The sequence below is a fragment of the Musa acuminata genome, chromosome BXJ1-8 (assembly GCF_036884655.1).
Source record: "Musa acuminata AAA Group cultivar baxijiao chromosome BXJ1-8, Cavendish_Baxijiao_AAA, whole genome shotgun sequence".
In the NCBI taxonomy this organism is placed as follows: Eukaryota; Viridiplantae; Streptophyta; class Magnoliopsida; order Zingiberales; family Musaceae; genus Musa; species Musa acuminata.
The window spans coordinates 46,202,702-46,228,182 of NC_088334.1; the positions used below are offsets into that span (position 1 = coordinate 46,202,702).

General features: G+C 37.5%; 4 protein-coding genes across 30 annotated transcripts; 2 read left to right on the forward strand and 2 right to left on the reverse strand.

Moving 5' to 3' along the window:
• Positions 1 to 2,368: 2,368 nt before the first annotated feature.
• LOC103996334 (proline-rich receptor-like protein kinase PERK9) lies at positions 2,369 to 4,956 on the forward strand. Its single transcript, XM_009417242.2, has 4 exons — positions 2,369 to 2,899; positions 3,003 to 3,100; positions 4,519 to 4,587; positions 4,659 to 4,956. Exons 1-3 carry the CDS (start codon positions 2,515 to 2,517, stop codon positions 4,570 to 4,572), a joined length of 537 nt encoding a protein of 178 aa, XP_009415517.2. The 5' UTR covers positions 2,369 to 2,514; the 3' UTR covers positions 4,573 to 4,587; positions 4,659 to 4,956.
• A 999-nt stretch (positions 4,957 to 5,955) lies between these two features.
• On the reverse strand, positions 5,956 to 8,501 carry LOC135585350 (G-type lectin S-receptor-like serine/threonine-protein kinase At1g34300). 13 transcript variants are annotated; one of them, XM_065080253.1, is made up of 4 exons: positions 8,350 to 8,496; positions 7,615 to 7,737; positions 7,462 to 7,533; positions 5,956 to 7,373 (listed from the first exon to the last, which is right to left on the reverse strand). In XM_065080253.1, the coding sequence occupies exons 3-4, from the start codon at positions 7,529 to 7,531 to the stop codon at positions 6,160 to 6,162; spliced, it is 1,284 nt and encodes a 427-aa protein (XP_064936325.1). In that variant the 5' UTR covers positions 7,532 to 7,533; positions 7,615 to 7,737; positions 8,350 to 8,496; the 3' UTR covers positions 5,956 to 6,159. The 13 variants fall into 13 exon arrangements, with proteins under 13 accessions (XP_064936325.1, XP_064936319.1, XP_064936324.1 ...); XM_065080247.1 differs by adding an exon at positions 8,134 to 8,252 and having other exon boundaries at positions 7,462 to 7,737; positions 8,350 to 8,495; XM_065080252.1 differs by having other exon boundaries at positions 7,615 to 7,671; positions 8,134 to 8,476.
• Positions 8,502 to 10,061: 1,560 nt separating this feature from the next.
• LOC135588231 (transcription factor MYB36-like) lies at positions 10,062 to 18,408 on the forward strand. 14 transcript variants are annotated; one of them, XM_065080262.1, is made up of 9 exons: positions 10,065 to 10,199; positions 10,897 to 11,778; positions 12,012 to 12,084; positions 13,082 to 13,201; positions 13,308 to 13,433; positions 14,685 to 14,758; positions 16,464 to 16,644; positions 17,238 to 17,367; positions 17,567 to 18,408. In XM_065080262.1, the coding sequence occupies exons 7-9, from the start codon at positions 16,509 to 16,511 to the stop codon at positions 18,222 to 18,224; spliced, it is 924 nt and encodes a 307-aa protein (XP_064936334.1). In that variant the 5' UTR covers positions 10,065 to 10,199; positions 10,897 to 11,778; positions 12,012 to 12,084; positions 13,082 to 13,201; positions 13,308 to 13,433; positions 14,685 to 14,758; positions 16,464 to 16,508; the 3' UTR covers positions 18,225 to 18,408. The 14 variants fall into 14 exon arrangements, with proteins under 14 accessions (XP_064936333.1, XP_064936334.1, XP_064936328.1 ...); XM_065080256.1 differs by having other exon boundaries at positions 10,897 to 11,775; positions 12,012 to 12,149; positions 12,251 to 13,201; XM_065080258.1 differs by having other exon boundaries at positions 10,897 to 11,775; positions 12,012 to 12,149.
• Positions 18,409 to 19,039: 631 nt separating this feature from the next.
• Positions 19,040 to 25,478, reverse strand: LOC103996329 (uncharacterized). 2 transcript variants are annotated; one of them, XM_009417233.3, is made up of 10 exons: positions 25,338 to 25,478; positions 23,537 to 25,249; positions 23,347 to 23,468; positions 23,152 to 23,261; positions 22,544 to 22,739; positions 22,380 to 22,472; positions 21,266 to 21,325; positions 21,061 to 21,135; positions 20,357 to 20,437; positions 19,040 to 19,659 (listed from the first exon to the last, which is right to left on the reverse strand). In XM_009417233.3, exons 2-10 carry the CDS (start codon positions 23,781 to 23,783, stop codon positions 19,207 to 19,209), a joined length of 1,437 nt encoding a protein of 478 aa, XP_009415508.2. In that variant the 5' UTR covers positions 23,784 to 25,249; positions 25,338 to 25,478; the 3' UTR covers positions 19,040 to 19,206. The 2 variants fall into 2 exon arrangements, with proteins under 2 accessions (XP_009415508.2, XP_018686299.2); XM_018830754.2 differs by lacking the exon at positions 21,266 to 21,325.
• Positions 25,479 to 25,481: the final 3 nt, after the last annotated feature.

Sequence of the window (25,481 nt, forward strand, 5' to 3'; positions counted from 1 at the left end):
CTGCAGCCTGCATGCTCACCTAGTCAAACCTTCATGACTTAATTGTTAATCTGAACAAGCTCCATCAAAAGGTACTGCCTCATCTGTGCAAAAACATGAAAGATCAATTGCCAGTTGCATCAGTTTCTATCTGATGTATTTTTTTCATTCTCTCAATCATGCAAGTCAATTAGCTCAGTGGGGTTTTTTATATTACATAACAATTTAGTCCAGAGAAAGCAACAAATTTATGTACAGTGATGGATGCTACTACTGATGTGCTGGTGGAGTTCCTTCACAATGACAGATTCAGCAACCAGTAGTATATATGTCATGCAGAGGTTTGCTATTGTTTCTGTGTACTTTGTCATCTCTACTAAACTTTCTCCCGGTGGACACATTCTATTTCTCTGATTGTGTTGCAATGGGGCTAAATATTGCAGCATGCAACCCAAAATTAATGAGTGATTATTCTTTTTTTCTTTTCCATAAAAAAGGATTTTATTGAGTCATAATCGGAATCGAATCACTTGAGGAAAAAAATTATGTATGGAAAGAAATCCCATGGAAATTAGGGTTTAAATGTCGTATAAATACTTTATATATCTCAATATCTTGAAAAGCGAGACTAAGTATAAAAAAAAAGAATACCTCAATTATTGTTAGAGTTTTCTTCAATAGTGAGATAGAGAGGATGACGAATTTTTTTTTTTATGATTTACACGATAAGATATACAAAGAATTTCATACTTTGGATTTTATCGATATCATATAATAAATAAATTTGAGTTTTATATAGGTAGGGATTACCAAATCATATAAATCATATAAATCATATTATGGATTTACGATTTTTTTTCTTTGTATCAAGATTTCTCCCCCTCCCTAATAAAACAATTAGTCATTTATATGAATGGTTGATTACCTCCAATAATCCTTACCCTCTTTTAAAGTTGGCTGAGAGGGAAGAAAGAAAGGTAAAGAAGGTTCAATTTAGCTTTGTGTTATTGCTGGGAAAGCAAAGAAGATATGATTAGCTGATACCACAAAAGCTGAGCACAAGAAGAGAGATTACCAGTGACTGAAACCTTGTCTCTTTACCAAAGTAGACCAGCTTCTTTGGGTGTCCTCATTCTTTGGCAAAAGCCATGCCACTGTCCTCTAATCCTCATTGATTCAATAAGAAAAAGCCTGTGTCACTCAATAACTTTGAGAATTTTGAAATATTTTAGTTCAATATTTTGATTCATACCGAGTAAGGTTAGTTTATTACGATCCAAAAATAATAATCTCTTCAATTATAGAGGTAAAGTTGTGTATATTTGATCCTCTTCAAATATTAGAGAAGATAAAAATAAATGAAAGTAAGAAAAGAGTGAAAACACTAGGCATAGAGGTTGTGATGTTCTTGAAAAGATTTTAAGAGTAAATGGATGTTATTGTTAGATCCACTTAAAAATATTGGTCTAACTTGATAATTCCAAGTCATAATTGGATATTCAAATCGAATAACACACGTAAATATATTATTATCGATCTATTCAATCGAACATACAACTCGATCGACACTCTATTTTTAATAAAAATATGAGTGAAATATATATTTTTTTTAATTTTATCCCTTGTCAATCTCATTTATTATTTATTTCTTATTGCTAACTTTAAATTTATAAATTATATGGTAAAATTATTAATTTAAATACATAGTATTTAAATCATCCATAATAAATCGAGCTTCAATGTCATTTAATAAATTATATATATATATATATATATATATATATATATATATACATATGAAATAAATAAAAGAGGTACTAATTTTGTAGGAATTATAATTTCGCCTAACAGAATCAACACCCATGTATTCTCCTCCGCGAGACAACACACCTTCGGTCAAAGACAACACAACACGTCGGTCTTCCTCGTGTCGGAGTCTGACAGTTGGCGCCTTACTCGTGATAATATAAATGCGACAAGCGTCTAATCTATCGTGCTTACCAAATTACCGGAAACCCCTACATCCAATCTCTAATTTACCAAGCTCTCACCCACTACCTTTACAACGCCAGCGCGAGACCAAGTGTAGATAGTGGCATAATTGGTATTTACTGCAACTCTACGTCCATTATCCGCCGAAGCGGCCTTGCAGCTTTAGTTTTCGAAACCCGATGTATCCATGGATTAATTATTATCTACTCACTAAGTAGTTACACTGGTGCTACCTCTCTTGTGATTGGTGTGGGATTAATTGAATTGTCTAGTAATGAAGTGGTGAAGAACGGGTAGATATGTAATGGGTGGAATTATTTTAAGATTCCGCGACAGTGGTCTCTCCTATGGTCGGCACGCAGCAGAAAAGCGAAGGAAGAAAAAGAAAAGCCTCGTATACCGTTTGAAAGCTCGAACGCCTTCTTTGCTACACGAATGGTGACTGCGTTCTGCCAGTCCAATGCCTCCTCTTTACCTCTCCCCCTGAAACCCTAACACCACAAGTCGCTCCTCCATCACTTGTCCCTCTCCTCTTCCTCCGCCATGGCCTCCGCGCTGGTGCGAGAGGCCCCGCCGCCTCCGGTGATCGGCAAGGTCGGGAGGTACACAGTCTTCATCACCCCTCCGCGCACCCCGAAGCCTTCCGAGGCTCTTGAACCCCAGAGCGCCAGCCTTGGAAAGGTGTCTCCTTTCCCGGAGAAAGCTACCTATTCGCCGTCCCCGAAGCTCCCCGAGACTCCCAGGTCCCAGAGCGCCAGCCCTGGAAAAGTCACCCCGTTGCCGGAGAAGTCTGTCCCTTCGCTGTTCACGGTGCCGGCATCAATGCCCCCGGTGCAGGTCCCCCCGCTGCAGTTCGATAAGCCGGCGACCAAGTCGTCCGGGTCCGTGTTCGGATTCTTCTGGGACGCCGTCGCTAAAGTCCAAGATGGTACCTTCTTGTTGAGATTCTAGGTTTTATTTGGTTGTTTTCCGGGAGTTTCTTCGAATGAGGGGTTCTGAAAGTTTGGTGCTTTCATGGTTTTCATTCCTAGTGCATTCAAGCTTCGATGAGCGCTTGGCGGATTGGTTTGGATTGGACCAGTCGAAGTATCAGTGGGCGTTGAACGATTACTACGAGAATAATGGAAAGGTTAGCGCCCTTTTCCTGTGGTCTACAGGTTCCTGGGTTTTATTATTATTTTTATTATTACTTTTACTTCAAGTAGATGACTCTCTGCTTTTTTTTTTCATTCATCTAGTTTAATATATGGCCCCCTGTTGGGTGTTTAGATCTATGGCTATGTTCAGGTTTGGATGTGAAGAACAACATTTTACTTTATAGACCTTCTCAAATGTCAGATACCTTCAGGAATTGTTGGATCTATAGTTATCTTTAACTTGTCATGTTGCATTTTGTTAACTTTTTTTAGGTTAGTTTATAATACTTCAGGAATTGTTGGATCTATAGGTATCTTTAACTTGTCATGTTGCATTTTGTTAACTTTTTTGAGGTTAGGTTATAATATTGATGCTGGCAAGAATTTCAGTAGCTAGTAATAAAATTTTTAGATGCTAGTTTGTCCTGTTTCAAGTTACTCTTTTCTTATGTTTCTAGTCTGTGTTTGAAGAGGTGGAGAAAGATGTGGGTTGCCGGGCAGCCGGGATGGATGTTTTGACTTTGGTAGTTTTAAGAATTCTTTATAGAGAGAATTTGGTACAGATGGACATATAATTTGGTATGCTTATGAATGTTTAAGTGGAGACAAATTTGTTATCACAAGTATTTCTAAGCACTGTATTTATTTTTATAAAAAAGAACAGGCCGGTTTTAATAGTAGGCAAGTTTGACTGTTTCACACTGCATTTTCTGAGACTTTGTGTTTTGCTTGTCATGTTGATTTGCTTTTGGCTAATTTAGAATCACGAGGCAGGAAAAGCTAGGGACAGGCATAGATTTACTGTGCTTTTGCATGGTAAACAAAGCACAGCTGAAGTTAGTACTTTGGTATTAGATCTTATTGGCTATCTGATTTAAACATTGAGTGTTTTAGAGTGATAGAAACTTATGGTGGCTTTGTCATCTTAGAAGGCAAGCTGAGAGAGAAATCCTTGTTTGTGACACAAGACGACAATATTATTAGGTGCCTGATATATTATATGGACACCTCAAGATATAAGATGACCTTAATAAAGGCCTTGGCATAACGAAGAGGTTTTGTTTTACATGTCTTAATTCAAAACGGCTCATAGCTGGACTTAGTGCACGTGCTTTAGTGCCACAAATTCAGTGATTGATGCTTGCCCTCTTTTTCATATATCTTAATTTCTTCAACCTTCTTCATACTCTGTAGCAAATATTATCTTATATAATATTTAAACAAATTACAAAAGATAGTCAAAATGCCTGCTCTTTGTGTTTCTTTGCTTTTGTTCGCCTTGTCATGCATATATATTTTTTTAAATGAGGCATAATGCAATTTATTTACTTGATCTCTTTTTGAATTGTGATTTGTTTTTGGATAAATAAATTCCATGGTATGCTGATATTCCACAACTTCTTCATTGCAGAAGAAGGAAGGTAGTAAACCAAAGGAGGTTGTCAGCAAAGAGCTAGCTGCCTGATATTTTAATAATTAGGTGATGTTGGATCTCCATTTCTTCCTTTGTGTCGATGCTTTTCTAAATCTTTCCATCTGCATTTATTGTAGGAAAGCTTCTCCAACATCGATGTGGGAATTATGAAGACCGAAGACGTATGTGGTTGAACACCAAGCATATGACAGTGGACATCCTCATGTGAGCCTTCCTTAATGACTGTAGTGCTGCTGCCATATAATGCCATCATGCAGATTTCTCAGATATAGGGTCCAATCATGGAGGCGAATATTTTTGGCAACTGGATATGTTACCAAGTCTGTACTTTCACCTGTTGGCATTTTTGTGCATGCACTTGGTAAACCAGTCATCAAAATTATTACAATTGCAAGCAATCGTTTTCTCTGCCAATGGCATTACTTGCTGTTCTTGCTAAGTTTAGTTTTATCATCTTAATTACTCCTGGAGTTTGCGGTTTGGATCAATGTCATAAACAATTCAGCTGGAAGCAACAATGTTTGCTTGAGCTCTTCCTGCCCACAACTGTTTCAGAATGTCCAAGACATGTCTTGTTTCAAGTAAGTAATATCGTATGACTTCTTGATGATTTTTAGTATCTATGAAGACAAATACACTTCATAAAATTATGCATAATTTGTTTCTCTAAATGCAAGCTTTTTGTTCTAATAAAAATGTGGTAGCAGAGAAATATCATTGGAGAATTATTTGCATTTACCATCAATAGGATACATGTTCTGCAGCTTTTAATTCCCACTACTAAACTAGGCCATGAGTTGTTTCTGATCATAGTACAAGTAAATCCTATAAAAGTGTAAGAACAGATGAATTCTCCTCTGATTGAAGACATGAAATAGTGCAATAGATTTTCATACTTTGGCAAAGAATGTCTGCAGCTGGTTGCTGTTATTACAACACTAACTTGATGACCAGCAGGAAGTCAAGGCAAAGTAATACTGTAACATCAAATCAAAACAAAAGCAAATCATTCAATCACTCCTAAATACTATGGATATAAAAGGGGGTGATGAGTTCATTCAACTTGCTTTGTGTAGTCTGCCACCCAAATCAGCAAAGGCATGATTACCTTTGCTGGTTCCACCTCTTCTTCCTCGGACATGCACATTTGAACCCTGAGGTCATGCATTTCCATCATCGATTGGATTCATGCTTGGAATTCGAAGAGGAATCAGCTTTGCTAGCGAATCACATGCTTATATAGAATGCTGGTTGACCTTGTTTAGGTGTTACAAATCATTTATTGGGTACTTCGATTCGATCTAGTTCATTAATCTTATGGTCAAGTTGTTGCTGAAGATTAACTCACCGTGGTTTTTGAGAGGAATCAACAGGCGCCGAAGCTAATAGATCTTCTTCTGGCAGAAGAGAATCTTGCAGTCAACTGTTGGTATCTTTCCTTGGGTACATTACACATGAAAGAGGACACACAGGAAGAGAATTACTTGAACTGGATAAAGAGGTGCATGCAAGCACAGAAGTGTTCTTGGTGCAACCAAGTTATATTCTCATGATCATAGTTACAGAACTCCTTCATGATTCTTGGACAGAATCATAATGCTTGGGTGTGTAATCTGATCATGATGAACCGCTCACTTCAGTGTCATCTTTGCCGGTCGCCCTGCTACTCGAGTATGTTGTGCTTGTGATCGAACTCCACAGAGCTGAGCTCGAGCTGTCGGTGTTCATGTGCTCAAACGGGTTATCTACGGCAGGAATCTGTTGCTTCCACTCCAACATCTTGACGACGCAGTTCATCGCAGGCCTGGATTCCGGCTGATACTGGATGCACCTTAACGCCACTTGACACATCCTCTCTGCTTTCTCTCGGTCTTCCTCTTCGATCCTGCACGCCGACAACATGCTCTCTATCTCACCTTGTTCGTACTTCCGCCACACCCAGATGGGGAACCACTCCCGGCTCTCAACCTGCTTCGCGTCATAGTTCCTCCGCTTCCCCAGGATCTCAAGCAGAAGCATGCCGAAGCTGTAGACGTCGCACTTGTGAGTCACAGGTAATGGCAGCCACATCTCTGGTGCGGCATAGCCCGGAGTTCCCCTGCCTCCTCCTCCTCCTCCTGTCGGCTTAGTGTTCTTCTTCCTGTCGCAGAGCTTTGCCAACCCGAAATCAGCAACCTTGGGGAGGAAATCTGGCGTCAGAAGAATGTTTGCTGGTTTGATGTCGTAGTGCACGATCTTCTGCTGGCATTCCTCATGCAGGTATCTGATTCCCTTTGCCGTCCCGGTCGCGATCTCGTACAGCTTTGCCCACTCGATTCTACATTTGGGGTCGAAGAGGTGTTGGTCTAGTGATCCATTCTCCATGAACTCGTAGACCAGTGCCTTCACTGTTTTATCGAAGCAGAAGCCATAGAGTTTGACCAGGTTGATATGGTACGTTTTGCCTATGGTGCCGACTTCCGCCATGAACTGCTCCTCTTCCTTCTTGCCCGAGGTTCCATGGAGGACTTTTACTGCTACATGTGTGCCATCCGGAAACTGTCCTTTGTAGACTGCTCCATTACCACCAGAACCCAACTTCTCCACATAATTCTGCGTGAAATCCACTAGATTCTGAGGTGTAAACCTCATGGGCTTGTCTTTAAGGATGTTATGGAGGAACTCTTCAATCGGTTCCATTTCAATCCTTGATTCCTTGTACATGGAAGATGGAGTTGAGCCACTGGGTGTCATCACTCTTGAATTGGTCGAAGACCTGATGATCTTTTGCACACATCTTATGATCAAAATAACTACCACAATTTGTACTACTCCACACAATACCACAATTGCTGTCCAATGAAGATTCAGACAAGAAAAAGCTAAGTAGAAGAAGCTCCTTGTTTGATTTCATGAAAGAAAGAAAGAGAGAAAACTCACTTATTATGACAGGAACAGGTAGGCCATTCGAATTCGAAGAAGCCGAAGAGTTTGTCTGAGAATTCGACATATCTGACAAAGTCGACAGGATTGAGCTGTTGAGGTAACTCATTCTGTGAGACACTTGATAAATAGATTAAGATCGATACGTACCTCAGATTTGATGTGCTAATTGTCCCATCCTCGAGAATAAGTATCTATTCATGTAGCCTTGGCAAGTATTATCAGATTCACTTCAGTTAAGTACTGAACTATTAAGCTTATCCTTCCCTTTTGCTAAAAAGAGAAAAGAACATAAAAGAATAACTTTTGGCTGCTTATCTTTATAGTTTAATTTTGAGAATGAATTTATTTGATTCACCAACAAGCTGATTTAGCAAGGAGATCATGGCATCAACAAACATGGCTTCCTTTTCACCAAGTGAGAAGATTTATAAGAAGTCTTCCTAGAAGATGCCCAAGTATCAATCTATTGTGGTCCAAGCCCTGGAATTTGCATCATGGATTCACAAACACTGCATCTGATCCTGACTAGAGGTAAGTCTCAGTTTTTCTCATTTAGTTCACAAACTCATCCTTCAGTGATCAAGTAGTATTGCCTGGATTCAAGTTCTACTGCTAAAGATTTATTGCTTAGATTCAATTTCTATTGTGACAAAATCTCCTTCATACCTAAAAATAGAGTGTCAGCAACCATTTGAGTTGCAGTTGTGATGAATCAGAAGCCATTACCATGTCAATTGGCAAACTTTTTTCTGCAAGTTTATAGCCCACTATGCTGAAAAAAGTATCTGTTCCATCTGACCAGATTTTAGTTTCTGGTGAAAGAAAGAAATAAGAGAGTTTCTCAAAGGAAAGGAAGTGATGAGGCCAGAAGATAAAACCTACCAGCTTGTTCAGTGTTCAGCTACTGCAGATGCTTCTTCTTCTTCTTCTTCTTCTTCTTCTTCCACTTACTCTTCCTTCATCTTCTGTGTTCCTGCAATAAAACCCAACTTTGAGAAGAAACACAGGTTTGTCTCCCAATAATTGAGGGTCTGTAGATAAATAATTTTCTACATGAAATTTACTTCCAGTCCACATATTTTTCTGTCCTTATGGATTAGGTAAAAAGCATATCAACCAAAGGAAGCAGAGAGCAGCTAAAAGTGCATCATTCAGGTTTGTCTCGTTTACATAATTATTGATGGTATCTGATATAGACAGTTTTCTAAATGAAAGTTACTTTAATCCACAGCAGATTGTTTTCTTCTTCTTGACTATTCAAACAACAACTAGTCAAAGGATGCAGCCTCTGGTAGCAGACAAAACCCAACATTTTACAGCAGCCTTGAGACAAAAAAATTGCAATAGTGAGAGATCAGAGATGATGAGAACAGCTGATCATGATTTTAATAGTCCCAAATAAGTCTTGGTTTATGTGGAATGATTAATCATTGAAAAATATCACCAAAAAAAATGATTCTGTTGCTGATTCTTACCAAAATCCATCTGGTAAAAGAAAATCTATCACATAGATAAGGAAATTATATATCTTTAACTAAAGCAGATGTATGAGGTCTTCTTACAATCTTTAGGAATAAGAAATCCATGCTGTTGCTGACTCTTACCAAAATCCATTTGGTAAAAGAAAACTATCTCATTGAAGAGGAAATCATATATCTTTCATCAAAATAGATGTATGAAGACTTCCTACAAACTTTGGAATAAGAGATCCATGTAAAACTAAGTGATCATACTTGTAAATAAACTTATTAATGATAATCCTATACAAGTGAAATGGGTTGGAAACTGTTTATACACCCATGGCAATTCTATTGATGGTTTACACTGGAAGGATGTGAGGAGATTACTGATGTTGCAGCTTGTGGTATGTCTTCAAATTTAGGACTGCCACCAATAATATTTTGGTCACTTGGTGGCTAATGTGCTAATGTATGCTAAATTCATAAAGTTCATATGTTCATTTTAAAGTTCAGTAGTAGTGAATTAATCATTGGATGGTCAGAAATCCAATGTCTATTGGATTAAGTGGTTGAGAAGAGTGTTTAAAGTGATCAAAGAAACCTACTTCAAGAAAACAAAAAGAACATGCAATTCAAATGTAGAAGTGTAGCTAATGGGCTACAGTTCAATTTAATGAGATTTAAAAGAATCAATATATCTTCTTAATGACACATTGACAAATGATTCAATATGATATGTAATCTTCTAATTTAATCTTGTGTGGTAATATCTCACTGGAAATGAAAATTCTAACATAAATAGGATGTTCCTTGGAAACTATTTCATTAAAAAATGTTCTATAGATAAAAATTTCCTAAATAACATAAAAATTCATGATCTATATATTTTTTTTCTTGTTCATCAGATAGGATTTTAGCTTGTATATTCTAATAGAGTTAGAAAATTCTAACATCTTTTTTTTTGTTTTTACATCTACTTTTCCCTCAATGTATATTCCTTTCATTAATTGAGATATAAGTTAATGTAGATAAAAAAAATTATATAAATAAAATTGAATGGTTAATCACTTTTTTTTATTTTGCCAAAAAAAATCATAATATGTAGTGATAAAAGGGCTTCTTTTAATTTTGCAGGCTGTCCTCTCCGTCCTCCGTCCTCATTACTTGACCTTTTCCCGCACGCAGAAGGGAAGGGATTCAGGTGTTAGGGTTTGAGTTTCTACTTCAACCATTCGAATCCCCCGCCAACTCTCTGGCGGAATCTTCGACGAGGTCAGTTCTCGCTTCCCTCCGCTTGTTGCCGCTTCTCGGGTTTAACTTATTCTGTTTCTGCTTTATTTTCCTACAACGAATTCGAGAAAAATCTCTCTTTGATATTATTATTATTCTGTCTGTGACTTTAATTGATCTCGGGTATTCTTTTTGTACTGTATTACGCGATCTATTTGGTCGATTACATTTGGTTTGGCTGCGTGAATTGGTGAATTCGATTTCGACCGATGCCTTTGTGACGTTTAGCATATGGATTCTTGATGGTTGGTGTTCACTTAAGTTTATTGACGTTGGTCGCCTCCTAGTTGGACAGTTGGCTCTTATTTTAGGTTTTTGCGAGTTGAGTTTGCAGCTGAATTCTTTTAGATAAATAATTGTATATCTGACACCTTTTGATTCGACTATCGGCTCTTATCTTGCATCTGTGTCTTGGTGCGAGGTTGAATGATTGAGGCATGTAGGGGTGTCGGTTTTTGTAGATTAAAACCTAGTGGAAGGGAGATTTGGCTATTTGTGATCTCCAGATGGCCAGTTCTTGATGAGTTCTATGTGCATCTATCAATATTTCAATGGCCTGCCTTTTCGATTTTAATACTTTAATGGCTCAGATTATGTTGTTTTTGCATTATACATTTGCTTTTTCTTTTGGTAAAGCCCAATCTTCCGAATTGTTTCTCTTTTGGATGACATCATGCAGGTCCTTAAAGTATACGTTGTCTATGTCCATTGAACAGAAAGATTGTTATAGAAAACATAGGCATGGCTTTTTGTGCACCTCTGACCGGAAGGATTTTGACACCAAGCCCTGTTCTTTGAATCTAGAGGGTATATGAGTGGATCGTAACTGGGAAGATGTGGCTTGCACAATCTGCTTGGATTTTCCTCGCCATGTTGGGCCTTTCGTGTGTGGTACTGATTAGACTCATTCAAATTGTCTTGACCGGTTCATAAGCGCATATGTGGTGCCTATTGTTGTGAAAGTTACATCACTACAGATGGGGCTTCAATGGTATGCATTCAAGACACTTTTTCTAACTCCAGCAGTCGATCAGCCTGCCCACTATGTAGAGGAGATGTAACTTGGTGGGCTGTTATCGATGGGTCCTGTCGATGCTGTGAAAAGAAACACTGTTCATATATTGGCAACTTGACTGAGCTGCAGAAGCATGCTCAGATGATACAACCCCATTCAGGCCCTTCAGAGATAGATCCTGCACGGCGACTTGATTGGGATAACCTTCAGCAGTCTTCAGAGATCATAGACGTCTTGAGCACTGTACATTCAGATGTACCAAATGGAGTGGTTTAGGTGATTGTGCTATCGAGCATGGGGATAGATGACCATGAAGATTTTCCTCATAGCAGGGTCAACTGGTGGTGACCTCCTCCTGTATATCTTGTAATGTACTTCATAGCGGTTCAAGAAACCGGCAGAGCTCACGAGGAAGCAGAAGAAGAAGCAGTCACCATTGAAGCTCTGATGGTTCAAGTCTACAAGATCTGTAAATACACAATAGTACAGATTTGTTGAAACCAACAATGAACTTGCAAGACGTCTGATCCCCGGCCACTACAGGTAGTAGTAGAACTTTATTTTCTAGTTCTTGGATATTCTAGGGGCTGTATTTTTCAGAGCATGAAGCTTTATCATTTAAATTTCTTTGTCAGTAGATGTTTGTAAAACCAATAAAATACCATTTAACTTTAAAGAATTAGTGAAGCCAAAAATGTATTAGATGGGACTAGGTTACCTCTTCTTGATTGCCTTGCCTTTTATCTTTGTTGACTGTACTATATATACGGATATGGCAGGAACGGATCTCATTTCTATGATGATTGAGCACCAAGAAGCTAGTCCATCATCTAGAGGCAGCTTTGCAGCTTCGTATGTCTCAGTTCTACCTTCTCTATTGAGTTTGCCTGTTGGGAATTTATCTGTGGATATTGATCGTAAGTGGTACATCATGCATATATTACTGAAATGCAATTGGAAGTCAATGTTCTTAATTTCTATCTTGATATAAGCCTAATATTTGGTTTGTATTTGACAGTGAGGAGTTATGGGCTTAGATCTGCAAAGTGTATGGAACCTATTTGATGCTTGTAACGTGATAGTTATACTTTGCTTCAAAAATAGATTATCAGCTACAACTGTGTTGTGTAAATTTGAATCAATGCTTTGTGTTATCATCAAATATCAAATATATAGTAATCAACAAAGGAACATCTGTTATGAGTGATTTAGTCTGGAACAAGAATGGGAATGTCTCTCATATGCGGTTGGTCCAGTTTGATCTAGGAGATTGAGATAGATGGTTTTATGCTCAAATTAACAAGCGCATTCTCACCCCATGAGTTATTTACCATGAATGCCATCTCGTTATTATTGAGATTATCTATATTGTCTTCATGCTGTTTGACAACATTCAAATTTTACCTTTCGGTAGTGTTATATTATTTTTTCACATAAAAACTGAATTTTTTTAATTCAGATTGATAATATACATTATTGTTTTTCGCTAGCGTTGTTTTACTTTTAAATAAAAGCTATGAATTTTTCATTCAGATTGACAAGATCCCATTCTTATCACGGGGAGAGGACAGATTGGTCCTGTTCTCTGTGTCTCTCTAAAGATTCTTGCACTTTCATGGACATTATAGTTCTTGGAAGATTCTTGCACATGCATTTCCTTTATCTCTCTTGCAGTTGTTTGATGCAGGTTTCTGTTCATTTGATATAAATTCTTAGACCTAGACCTTCTTTCTAGTAATTTGTTTGTTTAATTATTAAATAAGAAGTTAGAAGATGATAAATGTAAGATTTAAAAGGATATCTGTCTTCTGGTGCATCAGTTTAACTGTTGCGTTTCTTCTTTCTGAAGTGAATCTTGCCATTTGGGATATATGATGATCGTCTCCTTTTCAATCCTACTTTTATCTGTTGATAAACATCAGACTTGCTTGTTTACCACTGCAACATTCTTTCAACAAAAAGCATTATGGTATCCTTTAAACTTATTTAATCTTCATTATATTTTTGCCAGAAAGAATACAATTCAAGCACTAGGCTGAGCTAAGCAAACCCTAATCAATTTTGAAATTTGTCAGTGTCAGGCTTTGACAATGCAGGAAAACTACTATGATACAGAGAGCCTCAAGCTGCATCATGGGTTTAACATATCAGCTAGCTGAGTTGATTCTTTCTGGGAGACTGCTGGTGGCAAAGTGAAACTGGTATCCTAACTAGTAAATCATCTTGCAACATCTATTCAATTAATTTGTGCATTGATAGGTAAGGGGCAAAGCAGATCATCTTTTAGAATCACTCACTAGCACTTACTCAAGCGGAACTAAATAATGAGCTTCACACAAATCTTTCAGGTGCCCTACAAGACCACTTGAGCAACCTAGTAATTAGTATTATTAGTCTTCATTGAATCTTTACCCATTCTTTAAGGAGTTACCCTGAGAGGCTTATAGAGAATTTGTTTAGGTGATTTCTAGAGGTCACAATGTGATGAGTTATTCCTTTCTTCTTATTCTACTTGATTTATATACTTGTTTTAGCATGCCAGGTCTCAAATCTTTTGTCTCCTAGACTCTATATGTGATTGAACATGAAACAAAACAATGCCACACTCTTTGGAGTGGCCTTTTTCTCCTTAGTTTCAGCAAGGAATAAGTAGACGCTTAAAGAACAGAAATCAATTTCCTGTATAGTTTTATTGACTTCAGCTAAAAGGCATGGGTTTCTACATATCAGAATCCAACTTAACTATTTTGTTCATAATGGATGTCTTATTTTGTACTTAGACCAACTTCCAATCTGAGAACTATGACCAAAATAAAAGGTTTATGGTCATATATAGATGAGAAGAACAAGTGGATATATAGCCACCTTGGATGTCTGTTGTGAGAGTTTGGATTGACTACTCTGTAGCACTTCTCCTGTCCTATAAACAAAGAGAGTCTTGTTGCTGATGCCAGAACACACCCAAACGGTTCCAAGTTCAAGGCAAAGACAAAAGGAAGATTATTTACATCCCCTCCTTTTGGTGGATTGCTTATATCCAAGTCTTTACCTTCAAAATAATTAATTCCATCATTACTGCAATGAGGACTGCCTATTGGGGTCTTCTACCCCCTGTATCAAAAAATATGTCCAAGGTCAAAAGCTAAAGTTTTTTATTAAAAAAAATTTAGTACTAAAAAAATGAAAATTTGGCACTCTCAATTACACACACATTTTAAATGGAGAGGCCCTAATCCACTTGTCCAAAAATTTAAGAAGGAAGGAGAGGAGATGTTTTCTACTTGGGCCTCTTCATTCTTACTCTTTTTGAATGGTAGGAAAAAGCAATCAGAATGGGCATATTTAGTGTTAGTTTCTTCAAAATGATTGTGATGCAAATGGACCATTGGATGATTGGATTATTGGTCAGACATGATGTTTGTTGATTGATTTGTTTGGTTGTTTGGTTGCAGAGGTTGAATCTTCATGTTGCTGAGCAGGATTCAAGTGATGGAAATAATCTCTCTTATAGAGATAAGACTACTAGGTTGGTATAACTTGCATGCTTTCAATGGTTATAAAAAATAGATTGGATTTCTAATTTGATATTACAATATGATGTCAATAATTCTTTTAAAGTATCACTTGTATATGATCTGACTATAGGTAGTTTTTCATAAAGATATACATTAACAAAACTTAACGACAATAGGAGATCCACATAATCTACCTAATATAGTTAAAGCCATCACAATTTAATGTATATATAAGGAAAAATAGCTTATATAATTAAGGATCGAGATTTTCTTATCATGGTCAATCTAATTTCCAAAACTCGGGAGTTTTGAATACAGCTAAGGATGCATTTTTCATATGTACTCAATTTTTAGAATGAAATATTATCTGTATCTATTGGGAGGAGGGAAATCAGTCAGCAAATTAGCTTTCAAATCATGTAAAAATGCAAGCTGACACTGTTATTTGGTATGCTGAACTGCCTCCTGTCTTAGAGATGTTGGTTCCTAATGATGCAAACCATAATGGTTGTTTCAGACTTATTTAAGTTTTAATATATATATTTTTAATTTCCTTTGGTAAAACAAAACAGCTTACACTCACTTCTGTCTTAGAGATGTTGGTTCCTAATGATGCAAACCATAATGGTTGTTTCAGACTTATTTAAGTTTTAATATATATATATATATATATATATATATATATATATATATATATATATATATTTTTTTTTTTTTTTTTTTCTTTGGTAAAACAAAACAGCTTACACTCACTTCTGTCTTAGAGTTGTTGGTTCCTAATGATGCAAACCATAATGGTTGTTTCAGACTTATTTTAAGTTTTAATATATATATTTTTAATTTTCTTTGGTAAAAGAAAATAGTTTACACTCAGTCCAAGGACTAATCAATTAACCAAACTTTAAGTGGGTGATTCTATCTGCATACTTAGCCACTAATATCTATGCATGCATTGATTGAGTAAAGCTCAAGGTAGATGATGTGTGTGTCACAAACCCAGACATTTGTCTCATAAACTGGTGATCAACCACAACTCCTCCATCTCCACAAGTCAAAACATAGTACGGTCACAAATAATCTAATCATGAATCTTGATTAGTTAGGAACAGAAATCTTTGGAATGACTTCATAATGAAAAACTAAAGTACTGATGTCAAAGTTTTAAGTATATAATTTAGGTGCTAAATATATATAACTAGGCATAATGAGTCATCCAATATATTATCATAAAAATAATGCAGATTATTGTACAGAAGCTTTCAGATCACAAATCAAATGAGAATCTAAATTATTTTTGAGGTGGCCAATCATGCACCCATGCCAATGCATTCATTAATAGAACTTTTCTTAGGTTCAGTAGCTCAAGTCAAACTTCTCTTAGTGGGCCATACAACCCATTATTTCCATCAGGTCTTGTATCCAACATTAAAAGAGATATATGATCAAGGCAAGCTTCTGCTGGAGTTGTGTAGATCTCTCTGAAAGCTTAGCATGCATGATGGACTGTGGCAATCTCAATAAGATTTGTGATTCCTTTTTTGGTAGAGGTGGAAAATTTTAAGATATGAAAACTAATTTTAATTTGGAAAGATAGCAAAGAACATTGACTAAATCAGACCCTAGATCTTATGCACTAAGCATCACATTATTCATCTTTCTTTATTAGTGTCTTCCTATAAAGCTTGCCTCACCTTCCTTGGTTGTTCTCCACCCAAGGCAAGAGACAGGTTCCCTTTGGGTTGTTTAGAGAGAGAGAGAGAGATGGGCAGAGCCCCATGCTGTGACAAGGCTATTGTGAAGAAGGGACCATGGTCTCCTGAAGAGGATGCAAAGCTCAAGGCTTACATTGAAGAGAATGGAACTGGAGGAAATTGGATTGCACTGCCTCATAAGATTGGTTTGTTACATCCACAAACCCTTATTAACTAGATGCTTTGGCATTTGATTATTTTTCTTCTCTAGGAAAAGATTAAGTCATGTGGGTGTGTGTGTGTGTGTGTATATATATATATATATATATATATATATATATATATATATATATATATATATATATATATATATATATATATATATATATATATATATATATATATATATATATATAAATATATATATATATAAAAGGAGATGGATCATCTTAGATTCTTAAAGAGGAAAAAACATGGAGAGTTCATATATAGAGTACATGTTATCATGCATGCTGTGTGTGTATGGTTTTCTTGAGATCATGGATGGCCAGTTTATATAGAGTACTGCCAGCTTCTTGTTTAAGGTTTGCATTCATATAATTTCTGATGCAGAGCTGTTCATCCAAGAGAGAATATCATAAGTATGATTACATAGAGATGGAGCCAATCATAGCTAAAGTTGTCTTCTGATCTTATTCATGACTGGGTCTGAGAAATGTTGTAGAGTTTTATGAGAAGAAACCTTCCCAGAACATTTTTTATGTATATATGTGAATTTTGATGAGTGTTCGTTTTGCAGGATTGAAAAGGTGTGGCAAAAGCTGCAGACTGAGATGGCTAAACTATTTAAGACCAGACATCAAACGTGGTGGTTTTACAGAAGAAGAAGATCAAAGAATCTGTAGCCTCTACATAAGTATTGGGAGCAGGTAATTCTTTCATTCATCTCTCTCTCTCTCTCTTCCTGCTTCTTCTTCTTTACTTTCTCCTCCAGATTTAGAATACATTATTTTCATGATAAAGTGATCTTCTTCTTCTCTCTCTCTCTCTCTCTGCTCAAACTATATTGTTTTGATGATTTGATGATGAAGTGATGTGTCTAATCAAGACTCAAATCTTATGCTTTAGGTGGTCAATAATTGCAGCCCAACTTCCAGGACGAACAGACAATGATGTCAAGAACTACTGGAACACCAAGCTACAGAAGAAACTATTCGGCAAGCGAAAAGAACCACCCCTCCACATCAACCATGTTCCAACCCTACCTGCATCAGCTCTCGAGAGGATGCATCTCCAAGGCCTCCTCAGCTCCCCCTTCTCCTTCTGCAGCAACCCTGAGCCATGGCCCAACCACCAGCCACCAGGAGACAGATCAATTCTCCCAAGCATCTCCACAGACTCTACCAATCAAGCTGGTTTCCAAATGAGATCTGGCATCTTAAAGTCCGAGAGCGCAAGTACACGAGGAGAAGTAGAGCGTTCAGCGCTAGGGTTTCACTCGGCTTCAACCGGAGGAAGCCTCAGCGTGGAGACTTCAACCTCGAGCTTCGATGCTGTGACTGCAGATCTTCAAGCTGATGAGCTCGATGACTTGCTCTACTGCAACCACTCCTCGTCCTTCGCAGGGCATCAAGAGCACGAGCTCGCTGGCTTCGACTGTTGCAGAGAAGTGTACAGTGAAAAGGAGAGCACAGATTGGTGGATCGTCGACGGTTTCGAGGATGAGTCGACGATGGTGTCTTGGGATTCAGCTTCAGCTCTCGGTTCACAAGAGTACGACGTTTAGGGATTTGCAAGAATCTATATGGTGTCAAAGAACGGTGTGCAATCTTCATGGTAGTGTTGTCCCATTTGCGTGTGAGTTTGTCCATGTCAGGTTGCCTCTCGCATTACATCTGATGGGGAATGGATTCGTTATGAACAGAAGCTGATTCGAGTATTCTGGGACAGAAGAAACCTTTTGCTGCTCACATCCATTTCATCGCTCACATGCACACATAGTGGTTAAGGCTAAACCAACACACATGCATCGTTCCCTTTTCTAAGGATAGTTGGTGCACATCAAGCATGCATCTTCGGAATTCATATTTCTGGTGAAGGTTCTACCAAATTTGAAATCATGTCATAATCGAATCGAATTCAGGTGGTTTGGGTTTTTGTTCTGGAATCACAAGCTTCGATTTCGGTTTCGATTTTGAAACTGAAACTATTGGTTTAGTTTCATTTTTTATTTGACTCACTGATTTTAATTAAAAGAATAAATGACTCTATCGAGATTCAAACCAAAGTCAAATGATCCTCCTCCTGTACGTTGATTCAGTAAATACTGCATGGTAAATATATTTTTCTACTTGAAACTCTCTAACATATCCAACCTGACCTGATATTATAACTGATTCATCGACTAGACCACTAGTCCAAAATGCTTGGGTCTTATAGGATAAGCAGTTCGGAAATCTCTAACATAACATGGTCACGAGGAATGGTCAACAAAGACACATTTGATACATCGAAAAGGAGCCGATACTTGTCATAAAACACACCAGCTGGGGAACATTTCCGAAGAAAATTTATATAACAATGGGCTATGTCCCCAAGTGATAACAATAAATAGGCAAAAATTGGCATCAAGGACGTTTATTTGTATCGTTCGTATTGAAATACAAGACAACTTGCAGCTCCACCTTTTGATCAAACCGAAAACCAAATCAGGAGCTATAACAGTTAATAGAAACTTTGATTATACTAAGAAACACTAAGAGCACTCGTTACCCAGTCTTTCGGTTAAACTGAACATACCTTCCTTCCTGCATTTCTACTCTTTGAAGGTTTGTTGCAGAATGATCTTGGATGCTCAGCTTATTCTTCCACATTGTGTAGTTGTAGTAGTGACAACTATTTCTGTCATTAGAGAAAACTGATGATGCTTTCTCAACCAAAATGTTCGAGCTATCATCAATTCTATATGAGATGTCAATTTCTTCCACGACAAGGTGATATATTACATCACCAAGTGAGGATGAGGCAGGCTTCTCGGTAAGAGTCTGACAGGATTCTTCATCACCAGTATCTTCTAATCCTCTAGCAACATCGTGGCTCTCATTTTCCATGGACACATTGTGAGGGTGGTTTAGTTGAGACAGTGACCTTATATCCCAAGAAAGAAGCTCCTTGATCAAGTCTTGGAACTCATCCTGAGAAGCGTATAGTGATTGTTTTGCCTGGAACAGAGAAACAAACATCAATGAACAACTATTTAGACGAAACCTAGTTAAGCTTTGGTTTTCCCAGATCATACATATAAGGCTTTCAGGTGGTAAGATGCAAAGAGAAACTCCATAATGAGAACAAGCACATAATTGGTGGCCAATCCAACTACTGTGTTCAATAGACATGCGGCATAACCAGGGTATCATAAGAAAAGGTTCATGTGGTCAAAGACTTTCATTAGACCATTTCAGAAACACTATACACTTTCAACCAGTATGGATATAGAGCACAAGGACATGTATCGTTAAGAGGTACAATAAAATCTTAGTTTTTAGCTTGCTTTAGCAAAAAGGTCAATTTTCCAGGTTCGAAGCAAAAGTTTCTGATCAAACCACAAGCAGACAACATCTGCAGCATAGCTATTCACTTATAACTTGCTGCTATCTTTAAAAAAAAAGAAAACTTGCTGCTATAACAATATTCCTCTTAATAGACAAGTTGAAGCCCATAGTTTTCTTAGAGGCCCTCTTGCCCATGGGTTCCATGCACAACCATATGAGACACTAATAAACTGCTTAATTACATGTTTTCAAGCAAATGTTTCTAATGGTAATAAATAGCTTACACCAGGCATCCAGACAGTGGCAAGAAATGAAGAAAAATAACACCAAAGAATGAAAAGGTTTTCATTGACTACAGATAACTTACAGCTTGCATCCAGCAACCTGAGAGTGAAGAACTAAAATCTGGAGAGAAGTTAACAGATGCCACAGCTAGCATACTATCTGCCTGCACAAATTGCAAATGATGTAAAAAAATATAGAAAATTGAGAAGTTCTCATCCAAAAAATTCAGTAATAACAAGAATAAGAAGCCCATTATTCATGCATCTAACAGATATCAACATTTAGCTTCATTACATGAATGGAGTACATAATATGACAACAAGACTAAAATTCTGTTAAACTCGGTTTTCTATTTTCTCAATGAAACCTTGATTACAAAACGTTGCAAACAATTCCCTTAAGTGTGAATGATAATTTCTAAGCGACACATATGGCACTAGGATGGACCAGGAACTCAACTGAACCAGGGTGGTTTGCAATTGATAAACCACATGTTTAAGATTCTCAAAGGCTAATTTCCAATTTGTATGTGATTGCTTTCTTGGATTCTTAGCACAATATGCAATTTGTCAGGTCATCAGAAAAGAACCTAAATTCTGACATTTGTGTGGTGTATACTAAACATTTGAGCTAGATGCAATCTTGTTCAGGAAAGATTGTGCTATGTCAACAAAAACTTTATGATGCACCTTGAGAAGGCCAATAAAAACAATTGCAGCCATTGTATGACATTAAAAAAAGTCATGTTAGCTACTCATAAATCATAACCACATTGCAATGGAGTACCTTTACCCAGTTTGGAACAGTTGCACCTTGTATGCTATCAGAATACGGCAGATAAGGTTTAATATCAAGTACCGGCTGTTGATCAAGGTCAAGCCATAAGCACAAGTTCATAATTAAAACTGCCAAATTAATAACCAAGCAATATCAGTGTACTAAAATAAAAAGGCAAACATATAATGTAGAACGAAAAAGTCCAAATGTATACCGTGCCATCAACCAAATCTACACCAGAAAGCAAAAGTGCATGTCCATCTAAAGCCTCAACCTAGAAAATATCAAGTGAAGCAAGGCACAACTTTAGGCATTAGCCATTTTCTGGTTAAAAACCATAAGGGAAAGAAATTCTATCAATGAACCTAATATCACAGAAAAAACATCAGAAGAACCATACATTTAAATCATGTTACCTGCGGATCTAATAACTATAGATTTCAGATTTCCTAATCAGAATTTTTTTTATTTGGCTCCATGCATGCATACACACACACACACACACACACACACACACGCATACATGCATACACATACATATATACACACACATACACAACAAGGCACGCTCTAAAGTATCTAAAATCTCAAGTGGCACGTGACAAAAAGTGTGATTCACAAGCATCCCTGGAGGAAAAAAACTTAGACTTGCCTCTTTTAGCACATATCAACAGTATCATAATCTTGACTTACTAAAAATCAGCTTGACTAAATCTTGACTTACTCAAAACCAAGTGAGCACCAAATTCAAAAACATTGACATTTACTTGACACCAAGAAATTAAAGTAAACCTAGGAAATATGAAACAAATAGGCTATAGCAGCCATTCATGGGTAATTCCAAAAAGATTTGCAGTCAAAAACACAGGTTAGTTTAACACAGAAAGATACCAAAATGTTAGAAATCTGATTGCAATAGAAAGTCATGCTAAAGCCTTTTGTTTTTGTCATTGTACACCTTGACAAAACCAAGAGTCATCTCAGCACTTATTCATGCTTGGGTGATTATGGTTTGTGGGTCATATAATTGAATCATTAGCCTAACAGAGACTATAGTACAGACTCCAAGAAGGTAACTCATACATACATATCTTTACCAATTCCAATGGTTAGTTTGAATCTACCATCTACCAATTATTCAAGGAAATCCATTACAAGTAACAGCCATTTTTATGTCTATGAATAATTTGAAATGATTAGTTGTTTGTTATTTTTAGCAACTTCAAAATTATCCATTTGAACAAGCATATCAAGGAAACAGTGAAAATTATAAACATCACTGAAACAGGGAATCGATAAAAGCCCAATTATTTGCTTTGCTACATTACCTTGGCAACAGTGAGCCCAATAGGACAAGGCCTGTGTGGAGATCTAGTAGCCAAGACACCCATTTTACCGCCCTTTAATCTAGGCACTCTAACCTAGCAAATAACATGAAACAACATATGGGGAATGTAGCTAAGGCACAAAACTCTAAAATAGGAAAAGATACCTTTGCCTTGAACTTGGATCTAGATGGTTCCCTCCACAGTTTATCAAGGTCGGTATTCAAATGAAATACATAGAGGATCCAGCAATGAGAGTATTCAGCTAGGCCTTCAAGAGCTTCTTTAGGAACTCGACCTGCGTCAAACACCAAGCATGCTCTAGCAAGTGGAACAAGCAAAGGTTGCCTTGGTGTACCATTTCTGCACAAAGATAGGAAGATTAGTTTCTTATAAATTTCTGGAATCCAAATTCACTTTGCATCTATAAGGATGGACACCAAATAATACATTCTTGATTTATATATTGGTAAAACTACTATAATACTCCAAGCAGTGCATGTTGTATATGCAGATCACCAAAGAAATGAAGCCTCTTAACTATACTTCAGTCTCTCTCACAACAAGCACTGTCTTTTTTCTAGTACAATGCATGAGAAAAATCGCCCAATAGTGAAATGTTTTAAGTTTCTGAAAATTATCGTCAAAGTAATACTACAAAAACCTTTCTTTTCCCACGAAACAAAACCAGACCACAACAAAGAGAACTCACGACAGGACCTCCAACATCCATCCGCTATACTTAAGTCAAAGCAAGTGCATTCAACTTTAGCACCTGGTAGAGAAGCAGGACCGGAGAGTGCCGATGGGAGCCATGGGGTAAGCTGAAGCAGCAGCCTGCTTGGATCCATCAGAGCTCTGCTGCGTAAAAGCATTCCGCAATGCCTAACAGGTTCGATCCACATATACGAAGCGCATTACAATTACCATACGATTCGCGGGAAAGCAAGAAGGAATCAACGACGTCAACCTGTTGAGCGCGGGTTCTTCCACGCCTCTCCGAAGCGCTCTTCTCGAGGGCTGCGGCGAGGGAGGCCTCGAGCTCTCGGATTCGGGACGCCAACCGCCGCGCCTTCTGATTGAAGAATGAACCTGAAGGGATCGGGGATATTAATATTCTTCCAGGGATTCAGCGGAGTGAGAGCGATGGTAGTCTTTACCTGTGACGATGACCGCCACTGCCGCTATTGCAAAGGCAGTGGCTGATATTTTAACCCACCCAGTTCCTTCCGCGGCGGCCATGAGAGAGACAAAGAGGGGTTCTGCGGATCGTGAAGCACCCCCTCCCTCCCCGCAAAGAGACATGTTATTTATAACAGCCGTCATGATAGATGTACCGTTATAAACAAGATGACGGTTGCGGCGGTGGAGACCAGCAAGAGACATGTTGTTTATAACAATCGGCATGTGGGGCCGACAGATGTTACGTTATAAACAATACCCGCCTTACGATGAATCATTCATTGTGGATGTAGAAACATACCAACTCTTTGGTGAGGCAAAATTGCATATGCATTCCTCCGAGGTCGGTGTATTTCGTATGTAACCCATTTAATCCAAATTTAGAAATATAAGTATTTTTTTATTACCCACAATTTTGACAGGTATACATACATACATACATACATACCTAAAAACTAAATTAGTTTAATCATCATTCCAATAATAGTCAAAAACTTTCAGCCTATACACGTATATATAACCATGAGGGGCATCTTTCAGCAAGTTTTGTTGGTGGTAAACCCCATCTCACTACAAGGTCCAGAATGTGCCCACCAAAGGTTAGTTTTATGAGGGAATTGACCAATGCTTGCGAGAACACCAATTGACCAAAGAGTACAATAAAAAGCACGCATTCGGTGTGAGGTTGCTCAACATAACAGTAGAGAACAAAAGCAACAGATAGAATGGTCTCAGGGGTTGTAAGAATGAAGAAGAATATAGAGGAAAGAATGTGCAATACTTTCATCAAAATTTGTGCCTCTAAACATAAAAACGCAAACCACAATCCCGAAGCATTGTTGGGAGACAAATTGATTGAGCGAATACGGATATTTTAAACAAGCAAAAACGAAGAAGAACTAGGGATATATCATAGCTCACTGCAGGATATTAATATCAAGTAGAAAACCAAATGCAGATTGGATAATTTGACTATCAATTGAAACAAAAATAAAAATTCACAGTAAAAAAAGAAAAAAGAAAAAGTCCCAAGAAGGGTACTCATGTTAGAAAAGAGTAGAAAAAAAAGTCTAAAGAGCAACAAGTCAATACAGGCTAGCAAAAGGCCTTTAGCTTGTTCAGATTTAATGAAAATGAACAAGCAACAGGAATCTTGAAGCATAGGATCTAGAATGAATCCCATACAAACAACAAGGGAGATCGATGAGTCACTCTGTAGGTCAAAACCCTAGAGCCACATAATGAAAGTTAAAAGTGAGAACTCCTGCCAAGCACCTGACAAGGTGTTCCAGCACAAAATAGCCCAAACAACATCGAACCTGGGGACCTCCACAAAAGGGCACAGCAACAATTTAAATTGTTTCTTAAAGCAAAAATACTTTGCAGACTCAAATTATTTGTGAATAGAAAATATATAAAAAGAAAAGAAAACCTCCCCTATACATCATAGTCCTTTACTTTGACAATGCGCAAGCAAACTGAAGGGAAAAAGGACGAATGCAGCTCCAGTTATCTGAAGTTTAAGTTGTCTGACCTTTCATGTTGCAGGTTACTAACCATTCAGCAGACGGCAGATCTAAGTAAAAAATCTCAACCACCTAATTGCTTCAGAGGCATACTGAGGTATGTAGCTCCTCAAACTTTTTATGTCTAGAAGAATGGGCCATACAACTATTGAAGAAGCAGCATCACTGCCAAAGAGTAGCAGGAGAAACATCTAGATCAAGAATGAAGACATTTTCAAATTGTCGAAGATGGTGAGTGAGCAAGGAACAAAACCATGTGGAGTAGCGCCGAAGAGTATCAAGCATGAAGAAGCATCTAGATCAAGAATGAAGATTTTCTCAAATTGTCGTAGATGGCGTAAGTGAGCGAAGAACAAAACCACGTGGAGTAGAACCACAAAAGCAATGAATGCCGAAG